The 18,448-nt window shown below is 40.2% G+C and overlaps 1 protein-coding gene across 8 annotated transcripts in view; it reads right to left on the reverse strand.

Annotated features, from left to right (window-relative positions):
* Window positions 1–13,712: 13,712 nt before the first annotated feature.
* The window catches only part of ssbp3a (single stranded DNA binding protein 3a), a 99,671-nt gene continuing 94,935 nt past the window's right edge, over window positions 13,713–18,448 (reverse strand). For 4 of the 8 annotated variants that reach the window (XM_070887234.1, XM_070887232.1, XM_070887230.1 and 1 more), the window contains 2 exons: window positions 16,817–16,918; window positions 13,713–15,133 (listed from right to left, as the gene is read on the reverse strand). In XM_070887234.1, the coding sequence (XP_070743335.1) occupies window positions 15,032–15,133; window positions 16,817–16,918 (204 nt within the window). In that variant the 3' untranslated portion in view covers window positions 13,713–15,031. Of the gene's footprint in view, window positions 15,188–16,816; window positions 16,919–18,448 lie in introns of all 8 variants that reach the window. The other 4 variants (XM_070887237.1, XM_070887236.1, XM_070887233.1 and 1 more) reach the window with 1 other exon arrangement.

Here is an 18,448-nt window from a genome sequence, read left to right on the forward strand (position 1 = left end):
GGTGAATGCAGAGTAAACGTCATCAAAAAATGGATAGAGCTAGATGATGTGCTGAGAAAACTTTGATGTGAAGCATGAAGAGTAAGAGCGGGAGCAAAGCCTTGCAGAACTCAAGAGTTAAAGCAACAAGAGCTAAATGATAGGAATCTAATAGTCATGACTATAACTAGTGCTGGCTAGGCCATATGATGCTAATGAAGTGGATGGTGTCAGACTCATCAAATCACAGACAAGAACACTAGCTGCATGGTGAAAACAGTAGTGGTGATCTTTGATTACACCAGAACATTCAATGTGATGAGTAATTGAAAGTTATTCTCACAGTCTGAAGGGAAAGAGGAATCACTTGGAAATAAGGGAACATGAACATATTTCCAAGAATGAAAGGTGGACCAGCAGTAAGAGATGGCATAGCATAGGTCAATGATAAGTTCAGAAGCACAGATGTTGAAGATAATGGGGGTGAGGATACAATTAGGATTGGAGAGTTCCTAGAATTGAAAAAGCAGAGGATCTGATTGACTTGTCAGTGATAAAACAATATTTATCCTAATAGCAGAACAGAATGGAGCAATGCAGAGTTTTTTTTAAAATCAAGATTTGTTTTTCTTTCAAATACCAATTGAGTTAATTATTTCCTCACCACTTGGAGCAGAATAAATGCAGTTTTACTCCTCCGCTAACCTCTGCTTTGCTTGATCTGGGAGTGCATAAAGCTGCCATTGAATGCAAAGTGTTCCAGCACAGGCAACAATACACTGAATTCAAGACCATTGGGCCCAAGCTGAAATTGGAGCTTTGATTGGTGCCTAAAAATGTATTTGGCCTTCATTTCCAGAGATTCACCACGTCAGATGACTATCACCTGGAGCGCTCCATTTTTGGGAAATTGGCTGAAGGGAAGAGATATTAAAAAATTAACTGCAAAGTTCTGCCTTGTGGATGTCAAATTTTTTGCTGATTTAACAGCTGTAGGGAGTCACAGCCCTGCTTGCCCATCGGCTGTAACAAAAGGAGAAAATACTGTGACAAGGCAACAATGAAGAATGAAAGAGAAAGCTGGTTGAGGGGAATAGCATAGATGTATTTAAGGGGAAGCTAGATAAACACGAGGAGAAAGGAATAGAAAGTTATGCTGATAGATTACAGTTAGGAGGAGGGGTGAGAGGTGGCTCATGTGGAGCATAAGCACAGCACAGAACAGTTGGATCGAATGGCCTGTTTCTCTGTTATATATTCTAGGTAATACTATGTAAAATGTATTGAGCATTCAGAGATTAAACAGTAAATTACACACCATTGTCTTGACATAACAATTCACGTGAAAATTAGAGGTTGCACAAGATTAGATTTACCCGAGTAGGACCTTTTCTTTTCCTTTAGCAATTTTTGACTCTTATGAAGGCATTGCCTAGTACTGGGGCAAAGTTTCACAGGCACCAGTAACCCATCTAGTGCCTCACCCAAGTAGCTATTCTTCATGAGCAAATCTGGACACCAAGTGATTCAAATATATGGCAACACAAGGGTCCCTGGTCTAGAGAGGTGAAAAATCAGGCAGGGTCTTTGCTCCTGAGCTAGACATTGCCCTCATCTGACATCTACACAAACTACTGCCAGAATAGTGACCATGAACAAAGACCCGACCCATTTTTCACTGGTTAAGGGAACCCTGTGCTGCCATAGGTGAAGAGGACACAAAGAATTTGCAAAAGTTACAGATAGCTTACATGGGTGGACAAAAATCTGGCAGATGGGGAAGTCATAACGGGGAACAAAGAAATGGCAGACCAATTGAACAAGTACTTTGGTTCGGTATTCACTAAGGAGGATACAAACAACCTTCCGGATATAAAAGGGGTCAGAGGGTCTAGTAAGGAGGGGGAACTGAGGGAAATCTTTATTAGTCGGGAAATTGTGTTGGGAAAATTGATGGAATCGAAAGCCGATAAATCCCCAGGGCCTGATGGACTGCATCCCAGAGTACTTAAGGAGGTGGCCTTGGAAATAGCGGATGCATTGACAGTCATTTTCCAACATTCCATTGACTCGATCAGTTCCTATGGAGTGGAGGGTAGCCAATGTAACCCCACTTTTTAAAAAAGGAGGGAGAGAGAAAACAGGGAATTATAGACCGGTCAGCCTGACCTCAGTAGTGGGTAAAATGATGGAATCAATTATTAAGGATGTCATAGCAGTGCATCTGGAAAATGGTGACATGATAGGTCCAAGTCAGCATGGATTTGTGAAAGGGAAATCATGCTTGACAAATCTTCTGGAATTTTTTGAGGATGTTTCCAGTAAAGTGGACAAAGGAGAACCAGTTGATGTGGTATATTTGGACTTTCAGAAGGCTTTCGACAAGGTCCCACACAAGAGATTAATGTGCAAAGTTAAAGCACATGGGATTGGGGGTAGTGTGCTGACGTGGATTGAGAACTGGTTGTCAGACAGGAAGCAAAGAGTAGGAGTAAACGGGTACTTTTCAGAATGGCAGGCAGTGACTAGTGGGGTGCCGCAAGGTTCTGTGCTGGGGCCCCAGCTGTTTACATTGTACATTAATGATTTAGACGAGGGGATTAAATGCAGTATCTCCAAATTTGCGGATGACACTAAGTTGGGTGGCAGTGTGAGCTGCGAGGAGGATGCTATTAGGCTGCAGAGTGACTTGGATAGGTTAGGTGAGTGGGCAAATGCATGGCAGATGAAGTATAATGTGGATAAATGTGAGGTTATCCACTTTGGTGGTAAAAACAGAGAGACAGACTATTATCTGAATGGTGACAGATTAGGAAAAGGGAAGGTGCAACGAGACCTGGGTGTCATGGTACATCAGTCATTGAAGGTTAGCATGCAGGTACAGCAGGCGGTTAAGAAAGCAAATGGCATGTTGGCCTTCATAGCGAGGGGATTTGAATACAGGGGCAGGGAGGTGTTGCTACAGTTGTACAGGGCCTTGGTGAGGCCACACCTGGAGTATTGTGTACAGTTTTGGTCTCCTAACTTGAGGAAGGACATTCTTGCTATTGAGGGAGTGCAGCGAAGATTCACCAGACTGATTCCCGGGATGGCGGGACTGACCTATCAAGAAAGACTGGATCAACTGGGCTTATATTCACTGGAGTTCAGAAGAATGAGAGGGGACCTCATAGAAACGTTTAAAATTCTGACGGGTTTAGACAGGTTAGATGCAGGAAGAATGTTCCCAATGTTGGGGAAGTCCAGAACCAGGGGTCACAGTCTGAGGATAAGGGGTAAGCCATTTAGGACCGAGATGAGGAGAAACTTCTTCACCCAGAGAGTGGTGAACCTGTGGAATTCTCTACCACAGAAAGTAGTTGAGGCCAATTCACTAAATATATTCAAAAGGGAGTTAAATGAAGTCCTTACTACTCGGGGGATCAAGGGTTATGGCGAGAAAGCAGGAAGGGGGTACTGAAGTTTCATGTTCAGCCATGAACTCATTGAATGGCGGTGCAGGCTAGAAGGGCTGAATGGCCTGCTCCTGCACCTATTTTCTATGTTTCTATGGAGTATAATGTGAGAAAATGTGAGGTTATCCACTTTGGTAGGAAGAATAAAAAAGCAAATTATTAATTAAATGGAGACTACAAAATGCTGCGATAGAGGGATCTGGGGATCCGTGTACATGAAACACAAAAAGTGAGTATGCAGGTACAGCAAGCAATCAGGAAGGCAAATGGAATGTTGGCCTTTATTGCAAGGGGGATGGAGTAGGGAAGTCTTACTCCAACTGCACAGGGCGTTGGTGAGACCACACCTGGAGTACTGCTTACAGTTTTGGTCTCCTTGTTGAAGGAGGGATATACTTGCATTGGAGGCAGTTCAGAGAAGGTTCACTAGGTTGATTCCTGAGATGAAGGAGTTGTCTTTTGAAGAAAGGTTGAGCCTATATTCATAGGAGTTTAGAAGAATGAGAAGTGATCGTATTGAAACATAACATTCTGAGGGGACTTGACCAGGTAGATGCAGAGAGTATGTTTCCCCTTGTGGGGGAATTTAGAACTAGGAGCCATAGTTTCAGAATAAGGGATTGCCCATTTAAAACGGAGATGAGGAGGAATTTCTTCTCAGAATTCTCTACCCCAGAGAGCTATGGAGGCTGGGTCATTGAATATGTTGAAGGTGGAGATGCAGATTTTTGAACGATAGGGGAGTCAAGGGTTATGGGGAGCGTGCAGGAAAGAGAAGCTGAGGCCAAGATCAGATCAACCATGATCTTATTGAATGGCGGAGAAGGCCCGAGGGGCCAAATGGCCTACTTGTGCTCCTATTTCTTATGTTAACAGATGAACTACATGAGATTAGCTAACTCAGCAGAGACTGGGGTTGGGATATTCCTGCAACATATGGATCAGTGCCACACAAGATGGTACTTTTCCCTACAAAGTCATTGGGCTGCAAGAGTACTGTAGTTTCTTAAAACAGGAATTTTCACTCTTACCTGTGCTCAGAGTGCAAAACTTTCAAACCATGGAGAACTTAATGGGTGTATCGACTAGACAGAAATGGTAAAACTACCGTTCTTAGTGATTTTAAATGGAATCCCTCCTCTCTTTCCATCGCTCAATAAACTGACAAACAAATGTTCCTAATATAGGATAGAAAATGCTAATATCTTTTTGTTTCCTTATAAACAGATTGCACATTTTAAGCATGTAAATTCACTTCAATGTAACATATTAAAACTTTTCTAGACAATTCAGTACTCTGTTCAGTTCAAAAAGCAACTCTTAAGTGTTACATAAAGACTTTGACTCACCCCAGCTTAGAGCATTAATTACACAACTGCAGCGCGCAGTTTAAAATGTCGGTCATCAGTATGCAGCAACTTACTTTACACTGACATTTGAAAGCAAATGTTGGGAGTAGAATTAGGTGGATAATACTTTAAGTATCACAAATCCACCTGCATTAAATTTTTATTAAGGAAGCTTTATTCACATTTAAAGTGATATGAAAAGCAGATTTAATCAGTGACTGCAATTTAATATTGAAATTATATGCTACTAATAACCTTAAAACAGCAGTGTAAAAATAACTGCAGTCAGTAGAGAAGAAATTGACAGCGAAAGTCAATAGATTTTTTTTTACATCATATCATCTCAGCAGTATTTCTCAAAAATCACACATTTATCCAATTTGGATGCAATTGATCCCATTATGTTTGATAGCAAATATTGTGAAGTTAAAGCATAATGAGCCTACTATCCGATACATATCTTTAGATGCACCTGTAATTAGCTGTCTGCATCACCATAAACAGCCCTCTTTTTTCATCTGTGGCACTCACACATTCCTAGGTTATTATTTTTAATTTATCTTGCAGTCTTGTAATAGATTCCATTTTTACAGTTGGATTCTACAAACCAATCAATATCAGTCCAACTTCCAAACTGGTTTCCGGATATATTGCTACAATTGAATATCATAAAAATGCAAGAATTTTCAACAAGATTCCAGTGGACCCAATAAGCCTGATGGGTGGAAGCTCGTGTGGAGCCCTTTGACCAGTCTTTGCGCCCTACTCAATTCCTTCTCTCCAGAAATGTATTTAATTATCTATTGAACAAATTTACACTGTCCCCTTCAGTGTCTTTCACTGGTAATGTATCCTACAACTATCTCTCTTTGGATAAATAAGAAACATAATAGGAGCAGGCCATTTGGCCCCTCGAGCCTGCTCTGCCATTCAATAAGATCATGGCTGATCTGATCATGAACTCAGTTCCACTTCCCTGCCCGATCCCCATAACCCTTTACTCCCTTATCGCTCAAAAATCTATCTCTGCCTTAAATACATTCAATGACCCAGCCTCCTCGGCTCTCTGTTGCAGAGAATTCCATAGATTTACAACCCTCAGAAGAAATTTCTCCTCACCTGTTTTAAATGGGTGGCCCTTTATTCTGAGACTATGTCCCCTAGTTTTAGTTTCCCCTGAGTGGAAATATCCTCTCTGCATCTACCTTGTCGAGCCCCCTCATTATCTTATATGTTTCAATAAGATTACCTCTCATTCTTCTGAACTTCAATGTGTATAGGCCCAACCTAATCAACCTTTCTTCATAAGTCAACCTCCTCATTTCCGGATCAACCTCGTGAACCTTCTCTAACCAGCCTCCAATACAAGTATATCCTTCCTTAAATATGGAGACCAAAACTGTATGCAGTATTCCAGGTGTGGCCTCACCAATACCCTGTACAATTGTAGCAGGACTTCTCTGCTTTTATACTCTATCCCCCTTGCAATAAAGGCCAACATTCCATTTGCCTTCCTGATTACTTGCTGTACCTGCATACTAACTTTGTGTGTTTCAAGCACAAGGACCCGCAGGTCCCTCTGTACTGCAGCACTTTACAATTTTTCTCAATTTAAACTAATTTGCTTTTCTCTTTTTTCTGCCAAAGTGGATAACCTCACATTTTCCCACATTATACTCCATCTACCAAATTTTTGTCCACTATATCCCTTTGCAGATTTTGTGTGCTCTTCACAATTTGCTTTTCCACCCATCTTTGTATCAGCAGCAAACTTGGCTACATTACACTCAGTCCCTTCAAAGTCATTAATATAGATTGTAAATAGTTGAAGACCCAATACCGATCCCTGCAGCACTCCACTAGTCACTGTTTGCTAACTGGAAAATGACCCATTTATCCCGACTCTCAATCCTCTATCCATGCTAATATATTACCCCTAATCCCATGAACTTTTATCTTGTGCAGTGAACTTTTATCTTGTGCAGTGAACTTTTATCTTATGCAGTAACCTTTTATGTGGCATCTTATCGAATACCTTCTGAAAGTCCAAATACATATCCACTGGTTCCCCCTTATCCACCCTGCTCGTTACATCCTCAAAGAACTCCAGCAAATTTGTCAAACATGATTTCCCCTTCATAAAACCATGCTGACTCTGCTTGATTGAATTATGCTTTTCCAAATGTCTTGCTACTGCTTCCTTAATAATGGACTCCAGCATTTTCCCAATGACAGATGTTAGGCTAACTGGTCTGTAGTTTCCTACTTTTTGTCTGCCTCCTTTTTTTTTATAAATAGGGGCGTTACGTTTGCGGTTTTCCAATCTGCTGGGACCGCTCCAGAATCCAGGGAATTTTGGTAATTACAACTAATGCATCCACCATCTCTGCAGCCACTTCTTTTAAGACTCTAGGATGTAAGCCATCCGGTCCAGAGGACTTTAGTCCCATTATTTTACCGAGTATTACATCATTAGTGATCATGATTGTATTAACTTCCTCCCTCCCTATAGCCCCTTGATTATCTACTATTGGGATGTTTTTAAGTGTCTTCTACCATGAAGACTGATACAAAATAAATTGCATCTCCTCTCACTCTTCACTTGGTTCATTGCACCTGTTACGTGATCATTTTTCCAGAGAATAATTTAACAGGAAAATCTACTTCTATGCAATTACACATCATACATTACTGGTGAATTTTCTAAATTAAGTTTTAAACTTAAAGAATCTCAGGCCCTGGTTAGACAAGACTTCAAAACTATTAGGATTACAGGAAGGTTTAGGGATCTTTGTAAAGTATATAGGGTGGTGCATTTGACAATCTGTATCGGTTCAGAATCAACTTACGAGAAACCCCCAAGTGCAGTAAAGCAGTAATGACTGCTAAAGATCAGGATGTGAGGAAGCAGCTGATTACAGGAATAGAAGCAACTGAGGCAAGAGTCTCAGCAATGCAATTAACATTTTATACATTACAGCAAACATTAGAACAGCTCAAATTTCCTTTTTTACTTATTTCAAACACACAAAGGAAAGTTCAGACATCTTAGAACTGAAAGCAGTCCAGTTCATTTTGTTGCCACCTAGATATATTTCCCAATATTTGGCAAGAGATACAAGGGTATTTAGTGTTTGTAGGCATAGAAAATTACAGCACCAGTTATCATAAGAAACTAAATTATTTCTATACAACATATTGGCAATCTCGTCCCAACAGACAATTTAACACAGACAATTCAGGGATAAAATAAACGATATCACTTGGGTCAGAACTATTGATTGCATATTAGGACAAAACATTCTTAAAAATCTCACCAGTTTTAAAAATCAAGAGGGAGAAACATATTCGACCTAAATACATATTTTTCCCCACTAAAGCTTTTTGGAGTGCTGTACCAAAGGTAATTTGTGAGAGAGCTACTAGACACTGCATGTCTGACAACTGACATCTTATATTTATCAGCTTGTGAGAGTCATTTTTACAGTTCTAGTAAGTTTGTGGGGTTTTTTTTTGTAAAAAGACGTTTTTCTAGTATCTCATCTCCCTCAGTTAACTTCTCGATCCCAATAAAAAGCTGCTAGCATTTGTCATTCTCATAATGCACCAATCAGCTCTGCTAATCAGAATTGCTAAGTAGTTACTTGTTCAAAATCTTTAAATCTGTCCTGTGAGAAGGTCCAGGTTTGATTCCTGCTCTGCGCAGAGTCAACTACAATGGCAACTGAGCTGGGCATCCCTAGGCTGGGGAAGTGGCCAGAAGGGGTTAATAGAAAATGACTGCAATGCCACCTGCAGTTGAACAACCACACAGATTTGTTACCCTTACCCACAAGCTCCAGCATTAGCTTCTACCCTCTATAATCCAAGACAAGCACTGTCTATGGGCAGCTTTGCTACAATACAAACTTACTTGCCACACATGAAAAATTACCACTGAACAAGTTTCTGGAAGGCTGCCAGCAACCATGAAAATGTACTCAGCATGAGTCGGCATCTTTAGGCGAGGAAAATGAAAAATTACATTGTTTAATGGTTTACAGCCTGTAGCACAACAGCAGAGAGGAGGGACATGGGTTTCAATTTCTTCCACAGCCCGGAATTCCATTGGCACATTCATTGAACCCCTGGTTATTAGCTGAAGAGAAGTATGGATAAAGGGCTTGAAGATCATCATTCATCTCCCCATGAATCTCAGGAGAAGCATGGAGTGCTAAGAGGAAAAGGAGGGGCAGGGAAGGAAGAGAAAATATGATTTGGTATTTTCAAATGGTCAAAAACTCAAAATCCTATATAATAAAATTCAACTACATTGTTAAAATGTTTCTCCTATCTTATAAAATAGTTATTTTAAGCAACAGAGAATAGATGTAGGAGTAGGCCATTTGGCCCTTTGAGCCTACACTACCATTCAATATGAACATGGCTGATCATGCAACTTCAGTACCCCATTCGTGCATTCTCTCTATACCCCTTGATCCCTTTAGCCGTAAGGGCCATATCTCCCTTTTGAATATATCTAACGAACTGGCCTCAACAACTTTCTGTGGTAGAGAATTCCACAGGTTCACAATTCTCTGAGTGAAGAAGTTTCTTCTCATCTCGGTCCTAAATGGCTTACCCCTTATCCTTAGACTGTGACCCCTGGTTCTGGACTTCCTCAACATCGGGAACATTCTTCCTGCATCTAACCTGTCCAATCCTGTCAGAATTTTATATGTTTCTATGAGATCCCCTCTCATTCTTCTAAATTCCAGTGAATATAAGCCTAGTCGATCCAGTCTTTCTTCATATGTCAGTCCTGCAATCCCGGAAATCAATCTGGTGAACATTCGCTGCATTCCCTCAATAGCAAGAATGTCCTTCCTCAGATTAGGAGACCAAAACTACACACAATATTCCAGGTATGGCCTCACCAAGGCCCTGTACAACTGCAGTAAGACCTCCCTGTTCCTATACTCAAATCCTCTCGCTATCAAGGCCTACATGCCATTTGCCTTCTTCACCGCCTGCTGTACCTGCATGCCAACTTTCAATGACTGATGGATGTATCATGACACCCAGGTCTCGTTGCACCTTCCCTTTTCCTAATCTGTCACCATTCAGATAATATTCTGCCTTCCTGTTTTTGCCATCAAAGTGGATAACCTCACATTTATCTACATTATACTGCATCTGCCATGCATTTGCCCACTCACCTAACCTGTCCAAGTCACCCTGCAGCCTCTTGGCATCCTCCTCACAGCTCACTGCCAACCCAGCTTAGTGTCATCTTCAAACTTGGAGATATTACATTCAATTCCTTTGTCCAAATCATTAATATATATTGTAAATATCTGGGGTCCCAGCACTGAACCTTGTGGTACATCACTAGTCACTGCCTGCCATTCTGAAAAGAACCCGTTTATTCCTACTCTTCACTTCCTGTCTGCCAACCAGTTCTCTATCCACGTCAATACATTACCCCCATTACCATGTGCTTTAATTTTGCACACTAATCTCTTGTGTGGAACCTTGTCAAAAGCCTTTTGAAAATCCAAATACACCACATCCACTGGTTCTCCCTTGTCCACTCTACTATTTACATCCTCAAAAAATTCTAGAAGATTTGTCAAGATTTCCCTTTCACAAATCCACGCTGACTAGGACCAATCCTGTCACTGCTTTCCAAATGCGCTGCTGTTACATCTTTAATGCTTTGGAACAGTTCATGGGGGAGAAATTGGCCAGCCTTTTTTCAGCGATATTTCGCCTTTTTGCCAGTAAAAGGTACTCACCTAAATTGGTCAAAGTTAACGACAGGCGGTTTTAAAATATCGGCGAAAAGCGGATCGACGACATGCAACACTAAGAAAAATGTGACGGCTTAAAATTGGCCGTTCGGCGCACCCGTACTCAGGCTGAAAAAAAAACGCTCAAGAAAAGCCTGCGATGAAGCCCCAGAAATAGCGGTTATTTTTTATGAAGACCTACAAAAAAAGGTAAATTGAAGTTTTTATTTTTTTAATTCTTTTTCAGAGATTCATTAGTTAAGTGTATAATGAATGTTTTCTGATTTTTTATTTTTGCAATTTTTTGTGTTTTCCCCCACCCAGGGCCTGTATTTTTGGTGGTGATAGGCCTCGAGCTAAAGTTGGCGAGGACCGCGGTTTCCACTGTGAATCCTCATGCAATGCTCATTTTTACCGTCGGGTGCATTTTTCTTGCCAATTTTACCCCCTTAAAAATGGCAACGTTTTTAGTAGTATTTTTTCAAAAAAAATGATAGCCAAAAACTGAATTTCTAGCCCCATGAGTTTTATTAGAGACAAGACAAGCATCATTGAAGGGTAGCACTGCTATAATACAAATTATTGTAGCCATATTTATATACTTAAACTAGTGCAACTACCTTGGAATTTCATCAAGACCAACACCAAAAGGAACATTTCAAATCAATTCTTTCACTTCTAATGATAACACTTCAAACTGTAACTTCTTGGTACTCGCTTCCCCCAGTAATCTAATGGTTATTAATACCTCAAATTGGCATAATCTAATTATTTCTTAAGTTTTCTTCACCCCCTATACTTTCCAACCTTGGTAATGTTCTGCACTAATGGAATGCGGCTCTTCAACTAGAGTTCCCACCAAAATTAAATCTTCGCACCTTTTTGTATTGATCTCAGCAAAGGAAATCACCAACATGCCGAACACAAAAATAAATCAACTGAATTTCACTAATTTCAACTACACTATTTACATATCCCCAAGTTTTCATTAATTGCAACTCACTGTTAGTGAATGCTCCATTGGGTAACTGAAATTCTAAAAGAATGTTTCACCATACTATTACAGTAGTCTAAATCATTTCATGCAGCAATCTGCATAGACAACATAAGAGGCCCAGGCTTATTTACAGTAACTTCAACACTAATTCATCTATAGTCACACATGGTACAGAAAATGCATATGCTTAACATTCACTCACTATTTCAGCCACTGTCTTTGTCCATCTTTTTCTTGGCTTTATTGTTTTTCATGCATTTGACTTTCTGGCTTTTCTTACTATTTATCCATTGTGTAGTTTAAAAGCTAATTTGCTTTGTATCCAGCTCTCATTACTTTAATTCAGCATGTTGTGTATTTCTGCCTTGCACTTTTTTTAAAACTTTAGGTAATTTCTTTAGGTCTGTATTTTTGTTTCATAATTTATTTCCTTTTTTAAACCCTTTAAATTCATAAAATATACATACATATATTCAGTGTAGTTGATGTACAATCTGGTCATCTGGCACTTGCAGGAGAAGGCATTGACATACTGGAGTTTTAGAAATGCTAGAACAATGCATTAATTTGTGGTTCTCCTGTTTTTATTATATAATCATAGACAAAATATATAGACAAGATCTTTTTCACTTAATTCTCATTCCTTTTCCAACTCCCCTATTTCTTTCGGACCAGTTTTGTCACATGCCCTTCTCATGGTTGATTCCACTTTGTATCCTTGGAGATTTCATCTGTGTTTTCTGTCTGGGTGAGGCTCTCCACCTAATACCAAGAGATTTTCAAAGTTACGAAAAGTTTTGAGAGGGTAAATGATGGAAGACTGGTTCCACTGGTTGACAAATAATTAACAGAGTGGAGATTCAGAATCATCACTGGAACAACGAAGGCATACAAGTTAGACGTACTTTTCTTTAACTTAAAAAATGGAATACTTTACGACAAGTAGCTACTAAGGCAGAGTTCATAGCGTCAGTTAAAATGAATTGGATTTGAAAAAGGAAGAATATAAAAGGCTACGGGGGGAGGGAGCAGGGATAGTGGATAACAGTAGATGCTCCAGGTGAAATATCGATGTGATAGGCCAAATCCCCATGGAAAAATCTGCATTTTGGGGAAATTTGAATGGCTGTCAAAACTCAAATATAAACACTGAATGGAACTGTGCTCGTTACCAGTCCATTTTAATCTGGTTTCTGTTCCTAATTTCTGTATTTCAATTCATTTTAAATTCTCTTCCAAATTCTGCCTCCCCATTCCATTCAATTGCACCTTCCCACTCAAAAAATTATCTCCCTATTCTAGTTAGGATCTGTTAGCCTATTCACCAGTGTTTTGTGAAATTTTACACTCCAGGGGAGGAATGTTAATGCTAGAGAATGCAATGATTTTTTATTTCAGGCACCCAGCATCAACAAACACACCTACATCAGGCTAGGCGAAAAGAAAGGCAAAATGCATTTATATGGCACCTTAACAGATCTCTCAAACATCTCAAAATGCTTCACATTAGACAGATAAAGATTCCGATTACAGCTACTTCTATTCTGCCCGTCCCTCTGAACACTATCCCTTTACTGCACCAATGTGGGATTTCCATTTCCCATACCAGCCTATGCGACTTTTGAGTGTGCCAATTTTTTCCTCCAATTCAGACAATTTGTGCTGCAAGCCCAGCCCCCAAACTGAGCCGTGGCTTCCCAAACTCTTTTGAGCATAACCAGCAGACAGGAAAAGTTTTGATGGCATCATCTTGGTCTGGATTCAAACCCAAGCTACACAGGTGAAAGTACACTGTGCTGACCTTACCCTCTGTGCACCCAGTTTAATCCATGCATTCCCTACCACTTGCTACTTTCATAACTAATTTCCTTTGACCCTACAGGTGAAAGTTCCAAAGAGTTTTCCTGATGTAACAGAGCCTTCCCATCTTGCATGAGCATCTGACAGCATGCTCCCTTTTCAAACAAACATATCCATGTCCAGCTCTGCTGCAGCCTACAGCATTTCAGTTTTCTATACAAAACAGAAGGGAATTTATTTCAATGGCAACTTCTAATTTTGCAAAATTCTTTTTAAAAGTTAGAATAGAAATTATCAATACTTCTTCAAACAATCCTTAAAGGTACGAAAGGGTCAACAAGTTAGCAGAAAAGAATCAAAATTAAGTTTTATGTTTATATTTATTACAGCGTTGGAGAAAAGAACCGTTTCATTCAAAACCATCCCAATGAAGACAATAATTTAGCGAATTTGTAAAATTACATTTGCCAGACTTGTCTTTTTTCTCAGTTTAAAATGCACGATTTCCTGGAGACCGAAATCTACAGTAAAACACCAAAATGTCATCAGTATGTTCCAATCTGACTGCAAATAGGAGATTTACATACTCGTTCAGCGACTCTACAGCTAAACACAGTTAGAATGATTTTAAACACATCTAAAAAGGCAATTCATTTAGAAAGATCTTGCTATTCCCCAACCCCCACCACCCCCCAAAAAACAAAAACAAAGTATGTTAACATCCCATAACCTGCAGTCAGCACAATAAACACAGTTGACGTTCCTGAAAACTCTGTAAAGGAATGCAGAAAAAACATCCCTCAATAAAACATTAGCAACAAATATTGAACACAAAACTACAATGTAGAATTTTTTCTTTTTTATAACCAGACTACAAGGTAAGAAACACAGAACAGCTACAATGTTATCAAGAATCAGCACAAGGGTTGTCAAGGCAAGATAATATTTTACATAACTTGATACACATTGTATAGAAGTGGGTTTAAACAAAAGACCATCTACAGGTAGTGTGTAACTGTACAGAGATCCCAGCACAATTGTAGTGCCACTAAAACTGTTTATTTTCCTCTCTCTCAATCACGTGTCTGCAGTTGTCTCTTTCTTGCGTACAGAGTTTTCCTCTGGATCGACAAAGGTAACAGAGGAATGAACCAATCCAGATTCAAGGTGTGCATGTACGTGTGGGCGCAGGGAAAGGGTGGAGGGGGATGGCAGGATGTGGGAAAAAGATATACGATCCTCTCAAACTGGAACCCACAGCGCAAATCATCGTTCAGCTACACAGGTATGGAACAAGCCACTGATTAACACCTTGCACCTGGAGGGGAAGGCTCACAGAAGCAAGAAAAAATAATTTGCGCCACCAGAAAAAGGGCCTTCGAAAGTAAACCACATTGTGTAAACGTCCCAGATAAAATGGCTACAATATGGACAACATCGGATCTTATACCTAGACTAGCGCCTTATTCAGTTCAGCACAAAGATACACGGGTTCAGAGGATGAAGCGGAGGAGGTCTGTTCGGGTGCTAGAGGCGTTTAAATTTTTTTCTTTGCTTCAAAAAGATGCGATGTGTAACGTACAGTTCCTTCCAGGAGAAGGGTTTTATGTCTTGAATCTTTTTTTTTTGTCCTTCATGTTTATGGAATAAAAGAAGTTCAGCCTTTTTATTGCGTGAAACTCAAAATTGGGGTTTTGCCCCCAGTTCCTCGTCAACACGTTGAACTGCTTCTTGCATACGTTCTTTAATCTTCCAGAGGGCAGCTGTCTCATCATTCTGGTCCTGGAGAAGGGGGAAGGGGAAAAATCACACGCTCATCGTCATGCTGGGGGAATACTGAAAGAAAGTGACAAAAATTACACGGGTTGGAACCATACATCTTATACCAGACCAATTCAGAAAATCTGTGTTCTATTAAACATAACAGATCTGCAAATATAGTTTGTTGAGATACTCTTCAAGATAATTATTCAATCACCACTACCGTGGAGGGAGTAACTCCCTAATTTAAATCTTTTCCTTTTTCATCAAGAGAAAGCTAAGCAACCAAGTTATGGGTCTCTGCCAACGAGTAGCAGGAGCTCCAAGCCAGCAGCACGAGAATAACTCCTTCTTATAACCCCCTCCCATTCTCTAAGGTTGGGCTTTCACGCAGAGCTCCCTGTAGAGACACGCTGGAGATCAGCAGTTCAGCATTTTTTTATTAAGCACCTGGATCTTCAATTTCTGAAAGTAAAAGTCACTTCTTTTCAACTAACATTTTTCTCTCCAACTGACTTATTTTTGGGAATGTATTCATTTCTACCTACAGCTAAGTAACTCCCAGCCTATTCATCTAGGAACAGTACTGCCTTTTGTGCTTTTAGAAACCGTGTTATTGAAGGGGGAAATAGCAGCATTTAAGAATTAAAATAAATGCCTATTTATAAAGGAATTTTTACCATCTCCATTTTTATCTTTCCTCACTTTCTTCCCAAGGGCAGTGACTCATGTTGGGCTTTGGTTCATCAGGCACTAACAGCCCTCCAGCATTTTATATTTAGTTATCAGGAGGAACGAAAGAAACTGGGGGTTCTTTTCATGAGAACAAAGAAGGTTACGAGCAAATCTGATAGAAGTGTTCAAAATATTGAGAGTGGTTTTGATCAGTAAATCAGGAAAAACCGGCCAATCAGTAAGTAAAAGATTACAACGGGTTGGAACTATATATCTTACTTAAGAAAATCTGGGTTCTAATAATCATGGCTAACCTGCAAATAGAATTTGCTGAGATATAAAAAGAATAAAGAGAAAGCCTCATAAATAGGAGACATTTATTTATGAAGGAAGTGGCTAAATATATATTTTTTTTTAAAGAAAAAATTAAAAAGGGTACAGGAAAAGGGACTAAATGGGTGGTTCTTGCAGAGAGCAGGCACAGGCTCAATGGACCAAATAACCTCCTTCTGTGCTGTAAAATTCTATGATCTATTCAGTGGTGATGGGGTAACACAGCCAAGCCCAATACTGGTCTTGCCTAACGGCCACACTCGCGTACTTTCTCTCCTCTTTTAACCTGGGGATTCTGTGGCTGATAGTAGCTCTAATTTTTTTACCTAGGCTAAGGTTTGTGACCTCTGCACAGACTGGAAAATCAAATCTCGGGCCTTCCTGCTCTAGCACCGCTTAGTTTTAGGTTTTTCCAGTTACGAGAATTTTATATTGGCCACAGTCAAGAAATGTTCAAGGAGACAGATGTTTTACTTCTATGCTCTCTAATACAGACAGTTGTGTGTAAAGCCAAAGCAGGTATAATTAATCCTCAAACACTTATCTTGTAACTTTAAAGAAAATGTATTTTACCGACTATGCCAGAAAAGAAGTGTGTTATAAAGCTTTCACTTTTCTTCAAAAGAACACCAAGCAAAATCTGCAACGGTTATTTGTGTTAGCAAATACTCTTCTCTGGTATTTATACATACTCACATTATCATTTTGGAAGGAGTGGAGAAAATTGCCTCCTAATTCACTGTCATCCCTTGGAGTGCCTGGAGGATTAGTAATGCTGCTCATGTTGTTGGGAGAGTTCTGGAAATTAAATCATTGCACTGTCAATAAAACAAGGGCAATTCTCCCCTGTAAAAATATAAGTGTACCAGCTATAGTAAGTGAACCCAAAATCACACAGCTGCTATATGACTTTAAATTTCAGTGACTAACACATCTTTGTTAAATTCTAAATTTATGCTTTCAACATGATCCGTATTGCTCCTGTTGCTCTCAACTTATGGGGTCTCTACTGACCAGCTTTTAATCTCATCACATGACATCAGCTCACAGGGAGGGGGGAACAATGTCACTCAACATTTGTGTTTTAAAAAATAAATACAAATAGTGGCGAGTAGTTAGACCTTTAAAAGTCTGTCACTGGATTACATCAGCAGCTCTTAACCAGTGGGTTGTGACCCCTGGGAGTTGCTGGTGCTCCACTCCCCAATTGGGATGGTCCAAAAGGGACAAAAACACAAAGCTAGAAATCAAAATAAAGAGAAAGAAATGCTGGCAACACTCAGCAGTTCAGGCAGAATCTGTGAAGATAGGAAGGTAGGGTTAACGTTTCAGGTTGATGAACTTTTGTTAGAACTAGAAGCTGTTACAGATGAACAGCTTAATAGGAGGAAGAGAGGCAGGGAAAGGAGGGGGGGGGAGGGGAGGGGAGGGGAAGGGGGGGGGGGGGAGAATAAAAAGGAAACAAGGAGGTCTGGGTGAGGGAGGGGTGGGGAGAAACGATGAGGTTGAGGACAGGAGATGATTAAATGATAGAAGTGATGATGGTGAATGACAAAAGGAGGCAATAATGACAGAAATTAGAGAAACAAAAGATCACGCGAGACCGAGAGGATGTGTAAAAGTGGAATAGCAGAGCCGGGGGGGGGGGGGGGGGGGGGAGGGAAGCATGGGAAATCTGGTGCTTTACCAGTTTAATTCTTCCTCTTACTCCCATTCTGACCTCTCTGTCCACACAGTTCCAAAGAAGCTCAATGCAAGCTTGAGGAACAGCAGCTCATCTATTGGCCACTTTACATTCTGCTGGCCGTAACACGGATTTTAACAACTTCAGACCTTTACCAGAGCTCCAATTTACTCTCAGACAGTAGATGCTGGTGATGGAGGCTAGGTGCACCAGCATTTTCAGGGATCGTGGAGGTTGTAGGCTGATGCTTGGGATGATCTGCACCCATGACATCTCCATGCCTTTTACTTGCACTACATTCCTGGGCCACTGGAGCTTTCTCCACATTGCCAGATTTCCCACGTTTGCCTCCCCTTTACTATTCTGTTGTAATAATTCCCACATACTCAGGGTCATGTATACATCTTTTATTTCTCTAATTTTTCTCATTTTTGCCTCCTTTTGTGTCACCATTATCGCTTCTGTCATTTAATCACCACTGTTCCTCCACCTAATCACAGACCTCTCTTATTTTTCTCCCCGCCCCCTTTTCCCTGGTTTTGGTCCAAAGGGAATTTTGTGCAGACTTTATACACCCAAAGTCTGCTCTTACTCAGATTACACACTAAAGCCTTGTCACCAGCCCAGCACGTGGTCAGGGGAAA

The sequence above is a fragment of the Pristiophorus japonicus genome, chromosome 8 (assembly GCF_044704955.1).
Source record: "Pristiophorus japonicus isolate sPriJap1 chromosome 8, sPriJap1.hap1, whole genome shotgun sequence".
In the NCBI taxonomy this organism is placed as follows: Eukaryota; Metazoa; Chordata; class Chondrichthyes; family Pristiophoridae; genus Pristiophorus; species Pristiophorus japonicus.